The 14,530-nt window shown below is 43.7% G+C and overlaps 1 protein-coding gene across 7 annotated transcripts in view; it reads right to left on the bottom strand.

Annotated features, from left to right (window-relative positions):
* Positions 1-2,716: 2,716 nt before the first annotated feature.
* ptpn9a (protein tyrosine phosphatase non-receptor type 9a) overlaps positions 2,717-14,530 on the bottom strand; it is a 248,321-nt gene continuing 236,507 nt past the window's right edge. For all 7 annotated transcript variants that reach the window (XM_059946076.1, XM_059946071.1, XM_059946073.1 and 4 more), the window contains one exon: positions 2,717-11,496. In XM_059946076.1, the coding sequence (XP_059802059.1) occupies positions 11,306-11,496 (191 nt within the window). In that variant the 3' untranslated portion in view covers positions 2,717-11,305. The remainder of the gene's footprint in view (positions 11,497-14,530) is intronic.

The following is a 14,530-nucleotide window of genomic DNA, read 5'->3' as shown; positions in this document are numbered from 1 at the left end:
ACCCAGTCTCACTCAACAGATGCTGCTTGACCTGCTGAGTGTTTCCAAAGGGCTTTTGTTTTTATCTTTCTTACCAACATTGACGAACAGGGCTTTGGCCACTTCTGTGCAGATTGCTGATAGGATAACTTCAACAATGGACACACCATCCTTGACCTTATCATTGAAGACTTAGTCACAGTACAGGATCTCTCAATTCTTTGCAATTGCAAAATTAAGTGAAGAGCTACAAACCTGGCACAGCTCACAATATCACTCATGGAAATATTGATGCCGCCCTTACCTGCATCTCCTCCATTTCCATGCACACCCCGTCTTCCCTCTACCTTAAGTTACCCTTGTCCTTCCATGCCACCCCATCAGCCTCCGCATCTAACACATCTGCCATCTGCAAAGGGATCCTACCACCCTTTACTTCTTTCCTCCCCCCACTTGCTTCCTCCATGATCCCCTTATCTATTCATCTCTCCCCATAGATCTCCCACCTGGAACTTATCCCTGCAAGCGGCCAAAGTATTCCACCTGTCCATTCCCCTCCTCCCTCTTCCCCATTCAGGGCCCCAAACCATCCTTACAGGTGAGGCAACACTTCACCTGTGAATCTTTTGGGGTCATCTATTGTGTCCGGTGCTCCCGTTGCGGCCTCCTCTACATCGGCAAGACCCGTCACAAATTGAGGGGCCACTTTGTTGAGCACCTCTACTCAATCTGTCAAAAGCAAACTTCCCAGAAACCTGATGTTTTAATTTCAATTCCCATTCCTGTTCCAACATTTCAGTCCATGGCCTCGTCCTGTTCCACAATGAGGCCACCCAGGGTGGAGGAGCAACACCTCCTATTCTGTCTGGGTAGCCTCCCCTCTTCATCCATTCCCCACTCGGGCCTCTTACCTCTTCTCACCTGCCTGCCACATTTCCCGGGTCCCTCCTCCCACGGTCCACTCTCCTTTCATATCAGATTCCTTTCTCCCCAGCCCTTTACCTTTCCCACCCACCTGGTTTCACCTACCAACTTCTAGCTGCCCCCTCTCCTCACTTTTTTTATTCCAGCATCTTCCCTTTTCCTTTCCAGTCCTGAAGAAGGGCAATGGCCTGAAATATCAACTGTTCAATGTATTCATTTCCATGGACTCTGCCTGACCTGCTGAGTTCCTCCAGCATTTTGTGTGTTACTTATGGCTGGTACATTGTGAAACACTGTAGAATGAATCAGGGTCAGGTTTATTATCACTGATGTTTGCTGTTTTGTGGCAGCCGTACAGCACAAGCATTGAAATTTCTCTAAGTTATGAAACTAAATAAAATGGGACTTGTGAGGGAGTTGCTCGTGAGTTCACAGACCGCTAAGAAATCTGATGGAACTTTTATAGAAAATACTCCTAATCTCAGCTTTGTTGAGTTGAAGTTTACCCGCCTCAAACAACTAAAGTCAACGGAGCACACTGTCACAGGAAGATTAAAAGGTTCCAGGAACAGAACCAGAATCTGAGAGCCCCACCCTGATATAAGCGTGTAACACACACAAAATGTCGGGGGAGCCCAGCAGGTCGGATAAACTATGGAAAGGATTAGAGTGAACATTTCCGGCCGAGACCCTTCATCAGGGAGTGGGAGGAAGCCGGAATTACGATGGTGGAGGTGGGAGGGGAAGGAGTACAAGCTGTAAGGTGGTAGGTGAAGCCAGCTGAGAGGGGAGTAGGTGGGTTGGTGTGGGTGGGGATGCAGTGAGAAACTGGTAGCTGACAGCTGGAAATGGTAAAAGACTGAAAAAGAAGGAAACTGATAGGACAGTTGACCATAGGAGAAAGGGGAGGTGAAGGGGTACCAGAGGGAGGTGATAGACAAGTGAGAAGGGGTAGAAGAGTCAGAATGGGGGATGGAAAATGAGAAATAGAAGTGGGGGGGAGAAATTACTGTAAATTCAAGAAATCGATGTTTATGCAGTCAGGTTGGAGGTTACCAGACAGAATATGAAGTGTTGCACCCTCAACCTGAGAGTGGGCTCATTGTAGCAGTAGGGGAGAGCCCAGGCTGACAAGGCAGAATGGGAATGGAGATTGGAGTTAAAGTGGATGCCACCGGGACATCCTGCTTACTGCGGATGGAGTGAAGGTACTTGACAAAGTGCTCCCTAATCTATGTCAGGTCTTACCAATATACAGACCGCACCAGATGTACAGTAAGTGAGAATATTTTCAAATGGGAATGTGCTTTTGGTGCTCTAAGACCTAGATATGGTCCCATTTCTCTCCATCTAATGGCAGATGCCACTTCAAGTGACCCGTTGCAGGAATTTTGCCTCTTCAAATAAACATCCTAGAAAGGTGGAATAAGTTCTGATTGAATTGGAGATCTGTCCAGATCAATTTCCCAGTTTCATCTAATGAAACCATCTGAATATGGAGCTAAAACCAACTCAGATCCCTTCTCGAACCCAAACTGCAATGTCTCCCCTTTTCCTCTTTCAGTAAATGGTTGAAGTCAATGAATTGCTTCAGTCTAAGTATTAATGCTGTCAGGATACCGGTAGGGTCAGCAGGAGGCCACAAAACATTAAACAAAATAGTCTACTCAATACTTACACTGTCTCTCACCTTGGGATTTCCCCAGGCATGCTGTAGTCTATGTATTTTTCAAGTGTGATCACAACTGTGATGTTGGAAGTAAAGTGAAATATACAATATCTGTTACCAAACCAATTCATAAATCATCTCAGATATAGTGAAATAAAATGGTTTATTGACTTAAAAAAATAATAAATAGTACATTACTTGAGCACTGGAAAAGAACAGGAATTAACAATATATGTAATGTAATAACAATCTTCACAAAGCATAATTTTGTCAGTTGAGTTACAATAAACATTTTTAAAGCACTTTAACCTATTGTGTGGCAGCCTTCTTTAACTAGAAGTGGGTTTGTATCTCAGTCACTACGTCCTGGAACATAACATGTCTGATGACTTTGGAACATGTACCAATTTGAGCTGAAATCTGTGGTCCCAGTAATCTGAAGCTGTGACGTATCTGGGCCACAGAATTGTAGGAAATGTGAACTCTGGGAATAAGCAATCTGCTCACCACAGATTAAGGTGGTATTGACTGCAGCTTTGGAGAAGTAGTACTCTGTATGTTGCAGGTTGTCCCTGAGACAGTGCCAGATGCTAGACCCAGGTTATGTGTGTGTTCTGACACTCTACTGCATTCTCACTCTATGCTCAGCCACTCTGCAGGAGTTAGTGCAAGATGTGAAACTCTTGTCCTGAATATGGACAATTACGGCACAGTATCAGAGAACAACCTGCTGAACTCACTAAAGGAGCCTTCAGCTTCCAGTTTAAAGGGCACAGACAAAGCACAAAATGTGGTAGAACTATTTTGTTTGTAGGACAACAGCTGGGAAAGCTGTGAGTCAGATTTACAGTGGTGGTAAGCACTAACACTTGCATCAAGAACAATAGCTTGCAAGATACATTCCCAAGAGGCTGATGCCCCTTTAATAAGTCACAATATTTTAAATATTTACTGTCAAACCAACAGTGAGTTATGGCAATACTTATGAGTAAACAGTATCAGGGCCACAACCACAGCCCCTACACTGAATAAGTTATTTACTTGAGCAGTGTGCAGGAGTATGACAAAACCCATTAACACACACTTTAAAGCAAACTTCACCAAGTAGGATCAGAGCAGGTTACAAGATCTGATAGATGAGTCTAAGTAATGAGGGATTTTAATCGGGTGAGCGAGGAGAGGTTGGTGAATTAGAAATGTGGTATTTGCTAAACGTGCAAAGGAACATTTTTAAAATGGGGATTGACAGAGCAAAGAATACCCGCCCAGAAACACTGGCCCAAACAGAATCTCTAACAGCTTTACTGTCAAAGTGGATAATTACTTGTAAAATTTAAAGGATATGGAGAAAGCCTCTATACAATTAGCCTTTCAGAGAGACACGGGGGAAGAGAGCCTATCACATGGCCAAGTCTGGTTCTATCCGACGTCTCTCTACAGACCACACACAGTGACAGTCTCTCTCAGCTTCCCCACCACTCCTGACCAATCCCTTGCAGAGGCCCGTAGATTTTTACCCAGATCATGGTTTGAAAATCCAGCCCTGTAGTTTGAAAGATTAATTACTGTGGCAGGAAGCTTAGTTTTTGTTACTTGGAGTTTGAAGAACCTTGCAGGACAGCCAGGATCCAGTGGGATATGAGAACATAAATCATCCATAGCCCCAAATCTGTACAGAGACTGGTTGAAGTATACTGGCTTGGTGATAGTTAATATTTAACCCTGGTGCCCAAAATTATTTCAGCACATTCTTCATACCAGGTTGCTAGTAGATCATTACTCTGTCCACCTTTAGTCACAGCTAATCCTAGGTGCTAACTGCCCAGAACACACTACTCCATTGAACAAATGGCACAATCATGGGCAGCCAGACGCAGACCATGAGGTGTCACCTTAAAGTCTGTGGCAATCTCAGGAAGCACTTCTTTCATTAAGGTGTAGATTTGCTCCAAGGGCAATTGTGTCCCCAAATATCCTCCCTTTCTACACCTCCACTGGCCTTTAATCTGTACTCGTACCAAGTACTCACTATATTAAACTCTGACGTCAATTAAAGGACTGAAGGTCGGCTGCTCACGTTCTCAGTTACATCAAACTTCCGCCACATTCTCAAAGGCTGGGGGCTCCACTACAGAGCAACTCTGCCACCGAGCTTTAGTACAGGTGAACCCCAAAATGTGGAAGACCAACGCTGTCCTTTTCAGAAGGACCCACGCACATCTTTCACTATCTCAGCGTGTTTCTAAACCAAGATGATTACTTTAAAAATCAATCTATGAAGCAAGTACGCTTTGGGGCTCTAATTAGTGCAGCTGTGCCAGGGCGCAGGAGGAACTTGCTCACACCAAGCTCCCACAAAACCGCAGGGCGACGATGATTGGCTGAGCTGCTTTGTGTGATGTTGGCCAAGAGGCGCAGACTTGCACACGCGCCCCTGCACAGATGAGCGTGTACACACACTCCATCGCAGACGCATATATGCATCCGTCCAAAGATGCACAAACATCCATAAACTTAGACCAAAGAACAAAAGGGAGTCCCCCCTCCCTTGGGTGTTAGTGCATCTTATGCAAGGGGTCCTCTTCACAAGATAAATAGAGATATCTTTGGAACAGAGATGAGCAGGAATTTCTTTAGCTGGAGGGTGGTGTTTATTGGTTGATGGAATTTATTGCCACAGACAGCTATGGGAGGCCAAATCATGAGGTATATTTAAAGTGGAGGCTGATAGGATCTTGATTAGTAAGGGCATCAAAGGTTATGGGGGAGAAAGCAGGAGAGTGGGGTTGAGAGGAATAATTAATCAGCCACGATGGAATGGCAGAGCAACTTGATGGGCTGAATGGCCTAATTCTGCTCCTATGTCTTATGTTCTATATCAAACAAAGGGTTTCTTTCTGGCGCTTTCTCATCAGTTTTGACACCCAGTGACTACCCTCACATTTGGGGTAGGGGTGGCTCCAGATCCAATCAACAGAAGCTCCGAGGTACAGATCGTTGTTGGATGGTTAGAAGATACTCCTCTGTGTTAATATTATGGTCTGGGCAGATAAACATGCAGTGCTCTGGGGGTAAGCACCCAGTCAGCCTGACCTGCAGGTGGTTTCTGGAGAGGAAAGCTCTTCACAGGGAAGCGGAATTGGCTGTCACTGAGACAAACAGAAGGGGAACAGGCCATTTGGCTAACCATGCCCAGGGGCTACATGGCATTAATGAAGCTGAAGGCTAACATCATAGCAGGAATAGCTGAATATAATGGATGTGAGTGTTACTTTCTGCTTGATGGGATGGTGGCTGGTTTATAAATGAACTGGGGTACCAGGATCCAAGTGGAACGTTTAAGGGGAGAGAGATAAACGGGAAAGCAAGTCGGGACCGCACACACTGCAAAGTAGTGGAGCAGCAATTGCTGTGTGCCAGGCAGGTGAGGTAAACCCTCCATGGAGCTCTGCAGCTTACAGACTAGGGTATAATATTGAACAAAAGGGCCAATATTAACCAGTTCGCCTGCCACCAAATCTTTGAATTCCAGTATGATCTTGCCATCTCTCACTAACACAGAGTGCTTACTCACTGCTCAGAAGTGTGACGTGCTTTGAAAAGTGAATGGGGAAAAAAATCCTTCACACGATACAGCTCCCATTATAGTCACCCCCAAAGCTTTTCTTTGTGCTCATTGAGGGAAGCGTTAAGTTCTTAATTGCTTGTCTAGCCACCTCCTTCTGTGTTTACAGAGAGGTCACTCAGAAATGGAGGCTGGATTCAGTTCAAACAAGCTGACACATATCTGGCTAAATTCCATTAACAGACAGATCTGAGATATTAAGCATTTAGCCCATCAGCAGCACCTTCTCAACATGTTTCAATTGATGTCAAACAACTGTTAATAATGCAGCAAATAACCGAATGGGAAGGAGACTCCCTTGCCAGCTCCATGAGGAGCTATTTACCTTTACATTAACGAATTAAGTTTACATTTTTCTTAAACCACCAGATTTCAACTTGTTTTGCCAGATATTGAGTGGAGCACAGGATTAAAACCGAAAACTGACGATCTAAGTTGGATATAATGGGCAGCAAGAATAAGTGATCAGGTGGGTCGATTCCGTCCCTAACGGGCCTGAGCTGGAATTGCACCTATAGGTGCCATCAGCTAGAACCATTTACCCTTATTCTCTGTGAGATTACTCCCATTTATACTCTTCAGTCAGAGAATTTTGATAACTCCAAACACTTCTCTTAGCACATAAACATATATTTAATTCCAGAACTTTTAGGAGTCAAGTTTAGCAAATGGTTTGTTTCAATACAATACAATAAAAGGCACTGTGGGTATTCTACTGAATAATGGCCTCTGCTCTTTATTAGACTCCTTTGATTCAGTGTAGAGCAAAAACAAGAGTAAAATATTTCAATCTTAGAGGAAAAAAATAACTTCAAAAGGCAGGACTATTTGGAAAAGTTTCCTAGACTTCAGAATTGAAGTGAAGCTGAGAGCCCAACGTTTTCTTTTGTAGCTTGTTTGAATGTGTAATGTGAAACTAGGGGGCCTCACAGAAAGTTTTGGTCACTGTGCCCATTCTGTTGCAAATACACGACCTGCTATAGGTTTATAAAACAATATAACTTTAGTCCAATATGTTTGAAACAAATCAGTACAGAAGAAACAAGATCAAATAGGATCAGGGTCATCAAGATACCATTCATATGAAGGAGATACTGTTCAGATAACTACTATTTAACATGTACAATAAGTGGATGGTAAGTTGGTCAATACAACAGTTTAGATCAGGGGTGGCGAACCTTGTGAAAGCATGTGCCCAAATTCTCTTTTGTGCCATGGTAATTTTGAGCAGAGATCACCATTAATTAATGAATTAGTAATGCTAATTATGGTCATTTTAAAGGAAAAACATGAGTCCTGTTGCTTATTTACATGATTTGTTTTACTATTAATAAATGCATTACAGTGACAGATTGAAATAAATGAAGCATTTTAAGAAAATCTATTCAAAATATTATTAATCTTTTGAAAAGACAATTGGAAAATAAATATTAATAGAGGCACTAGACTACATACAGTATTTCCTGTTATTATCACTGAATATCCAGTGTTTATTTGACAGAAGAAAAATATAAGCAGAGTAAAGCCAATGCCAATTGGCTCAACCATTTACTATTGAAATTCTGATGTGTGCACCAGGTCTGCGAGGATTTCAAAATTCATCATCCAATGTCATATATTCTTACAACCATCTAGCAGGTGCCAAGCTGTTGTGAAACATTTCCTGTGAAAACATCTCACTACTCTCAGGTTGTAAAAATTAGTTCACTGCTTCATTTGGCAGTAAAGAAAATCATTATGTAGCTTTTTATTAGGAGTAGAGTTTAAAGAACTGAGGGTTGGCACTGCACGTCGCATGCCAACAACAATTTTTCACTTGTCATCTTGGGCATGGGTGCCTTAGGTTTGCCACCCCTGAGCAAGAACATTAACAGTCCAGACAGATTTAGGGATTCATTATACATCAGTAAAATGAAACAGTCATTTAAAACTTTTTTTTTGCCTTCCTGTATGCCCTGAAGTGTTATTATATAAAAGAGGTGGAAGTTTCACTACAGCTAAATGAAGCCCTGTGATAGTTTGCCTAGAGTACTGGGTCCAATTCCAGCTACACATTTCAGAGAAGATAAACCACATGCCGTTTCACCGGAGTATTACCAGGGGTCCAAGTGTTGAAGGAACACTGACTACATACACTAGCCTGTATTATTTGGAGTTGTAAGGGAGGAGGAGCTCAGAAACATTCCTTCAGACTCCCAAAGTAAACTCAATTAATGATGACGTACTGAATTTTCCCAAGGGAAGGAGGAATAAAGCCAAAGTGATTTTCTACTTCTAGTACAGAGGCAAAGCAGGTGGACAAGGTGGACAAAGGGTGTCAGGGGCTCACAGGCTGCAAGATGGTGAGTTACCACGGAGGTGAGTTTGAGCAGAGAAGGAATTCTCAAAAATTTACATCTTCTGAAGTTTTGAAATTTAATATTTAAAAAAAGAGGCACAGAAAACTAACATCAGGATTCCTCTCTGCTGCAGGAAATTAAGTCAAAGACCATTAACTCCTCAAACCCAATCCAACAAAAAAATCTATCAGTAAATTTAAACAGCATTTCAAGTCTCGTGGAGGAGGGTTGACTTCAAAAGCTAAAGGATAATTCCTACCTTGAGCGTAAGACAAAGTCCAGGGTATACAGTGTGTACTCTGGTAACCTTATACCAAGGGTTCTCAACCTTTTTTACGCCATGGACCCCCACCATTAACTGAGGGGTCTGTGGATCCCAGGTTGGGAACCCCTGCTATAAACCTATGCCTTAAGTGATAGATAATTGAAATGGGACATCATTATCCATGGGATGACGTGGCTCTGAACAGGATGCATTCCGTGAGCCCAGTTCACAGTACAGTACTGGTTAGCTTAAAGCCAGATCACCTTCTTTAACTATCGTGGTTTACAGCCGGCCTGTCATTCCAGCCACCTGTTTCATAACCAGTCACAGTGATCCCTGGTTTCTACGCTGTGCGGGATGGACTACATCCACTCAACAGCGAGGGGGAGGAGGACCAAGGGTCTTTTGCTCTTGCCACAGCTCCCCGGCTGCCTGCCTGCCCTTTGTCACCACCCCGCTCCATCCAAAATAAAACAGAGGAACCAGGTAACAATCATCACAATACAAGAAATTGCACTGAGGTTTAACATGACACAAAATTGCAGGCAACAAAATTCAAACAGATGTTTGGAGATTTGGTCACTGTATTGACAGTTCATCTCTTAAAAAGGTACCTCATGGTAAATAGAAGCTCTTTCACTTTTTGCAAATAAAAAATCCTTCGCAAAATGATGGCATTGAGAACTTTGATCCTGGGTAACAACCTTCATGGTGGTGATACAATCTCTTCAAATATCAGGGGCAGCACAATTGCTCTCAGCTGATGACGAACAGTGTGTGCGGCGTATAGGGTATCCGTTTCAAAAATTGCGGCTACAAGCCAGTCAGTAAAATACAAAGCAACGCAAGCCCACGGCTGATGAGAGCTGGTAAAATATTCAAGGTGACAGTAAAATCCAGCAGTAGCAATAGCTCTCCTACAACGGGGCAGCAGCAGAAAGTAATGAGGGGAAAAAAAGATTTAGATTTATAATCAAATTCAGGACCTGTTCTGCTGGATGGCAACGATAATTGCAGTAAACCATGACATTACAATGGTTTAACATGAAAGGGGTTTCAGAATGTCACAAGGTCTCGATGACACAGGCGGTTCAGGATAAAGTTGGAGGCAAGTTCAGCTTGGCTGTGTACGGGGAGCCAGTGTTAGACCAACAGCATCAAGCAGGCTTTGGCAACCTCCTCTGCTCTCCTGCTGCCACCGTGGAAGGAGCAGGACCTCACATCATGTCCACAACAGTGAGGTCACTGTCACACACTCACCCCCGAGAGAAAGACTGAACAGGAAAGGAAAGGCCAGGGAGGAACAGCAGACCTGATTATGGCAGGGTGGAAGAGAGAATGCGAGAGAAATGTGAAAGAGAGGGGGGAGAGGAGCGGGGATGAGGGGGAGGAAGGAGAGGTGATAAGGGGGGGAGGGAGTGTGTGACAGAGAGAGAGTGTGTGTGTGACAGAGAGAGAGAGAGAGAGAGAGAGAAATCAAGAAAAGGGAAAACCATGAAGAGTAAACAAAAGTGAGAAGGAATGATAAAACAGCCTGGAGGAAAACAGGAAAAAGAGCAGGAATGAACAACTAAATGTGAGAAGTGAGGGGGGGGAAGGGGGTGATGGCAGGGTGAGAGGGGCACGGGGGGGGGTCGAGAGGGGACATGGGTGGGAGGGGGTAGAGAGCGAAAGGACATAAAAGTAAATAAAAGCCCCTGAGAGAAAGGTTTAGCTTTGAACAATACTCTGGCTGCTGGTACGTACAGCTGCAGCTGGAGTAACAGACAAGAAGGCACAAAGAGTAAACTTATCTCACAGGCACGGACTTCAGTGACAAACACACAGCTCAGCTGACAATGTTGAGCTCTACAGCTCACTTCAGGAACGATGTTGATGTGGGTACAGCCTCCAGGGCAGAGTCCATGTGGCAAACCTGATGTGAATCTCAGCCCAAGGTAACAGATGTACAGTTCAGTGCTTGCTGCCATTCCTCAGATGATGCTGGAGGTAATATTTTTTGTTTTTTTTTTCTTCTTCTTATGTCATAAACAAGTTTTTCTCAAAAGAAAAATCAAAAGTCTGGTCCACAGACAACACATGACAGAATTCTCTCTGGAGCCACTTGCTGCCTAAGGATTGAAGTTTGGTCTCTGTGAAGAAATTATAGCCTTCCTTTCTCAATGGCTGTTCATGTCTTTGTACCGTAGAATTTACCTCTAATGCTACATAATGGAATAAATGAACTGTAACATATTTTCTTCAGGAAAAGTCTATATGCTCCATGAAGATAGCTACTGGTAATGATGGCATTAAAACTTTTGTAAAATAAGTCATATCCAAGTAATTAAGGCTAGTACTAAATCTAGGATCTGGTATGATCACAAAAGGTGGCTGTCTACAGCTGTACTAGTTGTCTATTGTAGGAAGCCATCTGCATGCGCGCAGATGTGGTTTATGATCGACACAGGAGAGAAGGGCAGAGGAAGGACGGCCATGGGGGGTGGGGAGAGTTGATTTTCTTGTTAATGATTGGCTGACAGCAGCTTCTGCCTCTGAGCATGCTCGATGATGGCTGTGTAACAGAAGTAATACTGGTCGGGAGTCTGAATGCTGAAGGCTCGTTGTGTTCGCATCCGGCGGACGGTTTGGTAGACGTTGAGGGTGCCCACATCATCTAGCTGAGAAAGGCATATATCCAAAGTACACAGGGTGCCTGGAGGGTAAGAATAAGGAGCATAAGTAAACAGACCAACCTCAGCAAGTAGATTAGTGACCTGGATGTAAATGTGGGCTTGTCTGTGCAAACCCAGAAGTTGGATATGGTGTGGATGGCAGGGAAGATTGTCCAAGGTTACAGGTCAAAACAGAAAATCATTTGGAATATTGGCAGATGCAATTTAATACTGACAAGGGCAAGGTGATGCACTATTGGACACACACATATACGCACGTAAGATGCTGGAGGTCTCAAGTCGAAATTTACAGATTTACAAGTTGTACATATAGAGTGATTGGCTAGGCCCTAAGGAATGTCAATGAACAGAGACCCTGGCGTTTCTGAAAGTGAGAACACAGGTAGATAGAGAGGTAAAGGTGATTTACGGCATGCTTCAGGCTGGGCAGAGAATATAAGAGTTAAGACCTTGGTGCAATTTTACAAAAATTGGTGAGGCTACACTTTGAGAATCATTTGCAATTCTGCTCACCAGACTAATGGAAGCTTGTGCTTGAACTGAAGAGAGTGCAGAGGGGATCCACTGGGTTGCTGACTAGAAAGGGGGGGGGGGGGGGGAACTTTCGATATAGGAGAGATAGAACCGGCTGGGAAGGTTTTTTCTGGACAAAGGAGGCTGAGGGCTGACTTGAGAGAAGTGTATAAGAAACAGAAACTAGCGGAGCTACAAATCCTCTGAGTTACTTCCAATGAGAGGCATAGATAGGGTAAATATCAAAATATCTTCCAATGGCAGGCATAGATAGGGTAAATATCAAAACCTTCTTCCAATGAGAGGCATAGACAGAGTAAATCTCAAAACCTTCTTCCGATGGTAGGGGTATCAGTAACAAGAGAATGCAGGGTTAAGGTGAGTGGAAGGCATTTTAAAAGGGGATCAGATTAAAGCTGTTGCTTTTTCCCCCTACACAGAGAGAGGATGATAGATGGATGCGCTGTCAGAGGGGGAGAGGGAGTCAAATCCAAAGACTGTGTTTACGAGACAGAATCTAACAGACAAGATACACAGACCTAATGTGAGCAAATGGGATCAGTGTACACGGGCAAAAAGGGTTGGCATGGACGAAATGGGCTGATGGAACTAACTCTATAGCACATCCAACCAGCAACACTAAGCCAATACCATGAGATTTAACAGGCATTAACATGAATAGTGTGAATGTAACTTCTACCAAATAAAGCTTTCAAAACAAATGGACAGTACAAACTCGAACTTATCAGTCTAAACCAATGGGGGCGGGGTAAGATTCCTCTGGATCTCCTGTCCCCAAAGCGTTATATCATTTACCTTTTGGAGGACAATTTCTGGACCTTTACTCCTCTCTGTGTGAGCTGAAACGTCTCTTGCGGCAGGCTGTCTGTCTGGATTGCTCAGAGGTGGTGCTGTTGAGTTAATCATGGTGATGGGCTTGGGAGGTGCCACCCAGTGGCTGGTCGGAGTAGTGCGGGTGCAGGTGTGAGTGAGTGAGTGAGTGTGTGTGTGTGTGTGTGTGTGTGTGTGTGTGTGTGTGTGTGTGTGTGTGTGTGTGTGTGAGTGTGTGTGTGTGTGTGAGTGTGTGTGTGAGTGTGAGTGTGAGTGTGAGTGTGTGTGTGTGAGTGAGAGAGAGAGTGTGTGTATGTGTGAGAATATAAAATGGTCTAAGGATCAGAAGGTAGAGGTCATAACGAATAGTTGATATTCAGAGTGAAGGGGGTGTATATAGAGAAGTGCCCTTCAAGGGTTTCTATTTAAATCAAGGTTTTTTTTCAAAATGTGAAAATTAATGAATTTGAACGTATTGGATGTTGCTTTAAAATCTGAAGATGTCAAGAACCATGGAAATAAATTACCAAAGGGAGAAATATTAGTAGACTCCTGACAGGCACTCTCAGACTGATGGAGTGGGTGAAACTTCACAGGAGCAGGAAGTGATAAGCTCCCAGCAGGAAGAACAAGAGGCAATAAAATCTAAACAGAACAATGTTAAAGAGGGATACAGGGCTCAGATACCCATGTGGAGACGCCCATTTTTGAAGGTGATAGGACATTAAAATTGCTGCTAAAATGTATTGGATCATTATTAATAGAAACACAGAGCATACCAGGAAGGAAGTTACGCTAAGCTTCTACAAAGCTCTGGTTATACCTGGCCTAGAGTACTGTGTTTTAATTCAAACTCAGCCCGAGGGTTTGGGAAAGATGAATTGAAGAATAGAATTGGTAGACACTAGTAATTCAAAGTTTGTTATGAATGTGAAGCAACTCTGAGGGGCCGAAGGGTACAAAGTCGCCCCCCTCCTTTTTGAGAATCGCAAGATCGCTATTAATTCGGGTCTGGGACCCAGGAAACGAGAGAGAGAGACAACCAGAATACACAAGGTTTGGAATATGTCCTGACCTCCGTGAAACTGAACCACTGATAACGGCTATTGTCTCTTGGAGACAGAATTGTGTATTGAGTCCTGTACTATTCATTGAAACCCCTCAGGGGACAACCAGAGTGGGCTGGTTGAGGGATTGCATCATCCCAACCTGATTGACATCTGAGACCCCGTGAGTAAGGATAAAAGAGGGTCTGGGGTACAACCCCTTTAGATGCACCAGGAGAAACGCTAGAAATCCCGTGACAGCATTTAATAGAGACAGCTGGTGGGGGGCTCGTGTGCGTCCTCCCTTGCCTGGGTGGCGGGCTCACCACGGAAGAACGGCTTAGCTAAAGGAGAGGCCACGAGTGAACGGCCACACCAATGGGACTCCCAAAGGATCGCAATCATAAAAGGAAAGCCGGCAAATTTTTTCTCCCAAAACTCTCTCTCTCTACTCTAACCATTGCAATCCCAGTGGTCCCCAAAGGCTGCAGCCTGCATGAACTGAGTGAACTCTATATTTCCATCGGACAATACATTATCCCCTAGACAACGATAGAGCTTATTTCTAAATTGATTATTATTATTACACCCGCACTTTTAGATTTAGTATGATGACGTATATTATCTGTATACTTGCATTGATATTATTTTTGTGTATTTTTAC

This window comes from Hypanus sabinus, chromosome 21 (assembly GCF_030144855.1).
Source record: "Hypanus sabinus isolate sHypSab1 chromosome 21, sHypSab1.hap1, whole genome shotgun sequence".
Taxonomy (NCBI): Eukaryota; Metazoa; Chordata; class Chondrichthyes; order Myliobatiformes; family Dasyatidae; genus Hypanus; species Hypanus sabinus.
Note: the sequence above shows the minus strand (reverse complement) of the source record. Positions and strands in the feature narration are given on the sequence as shown.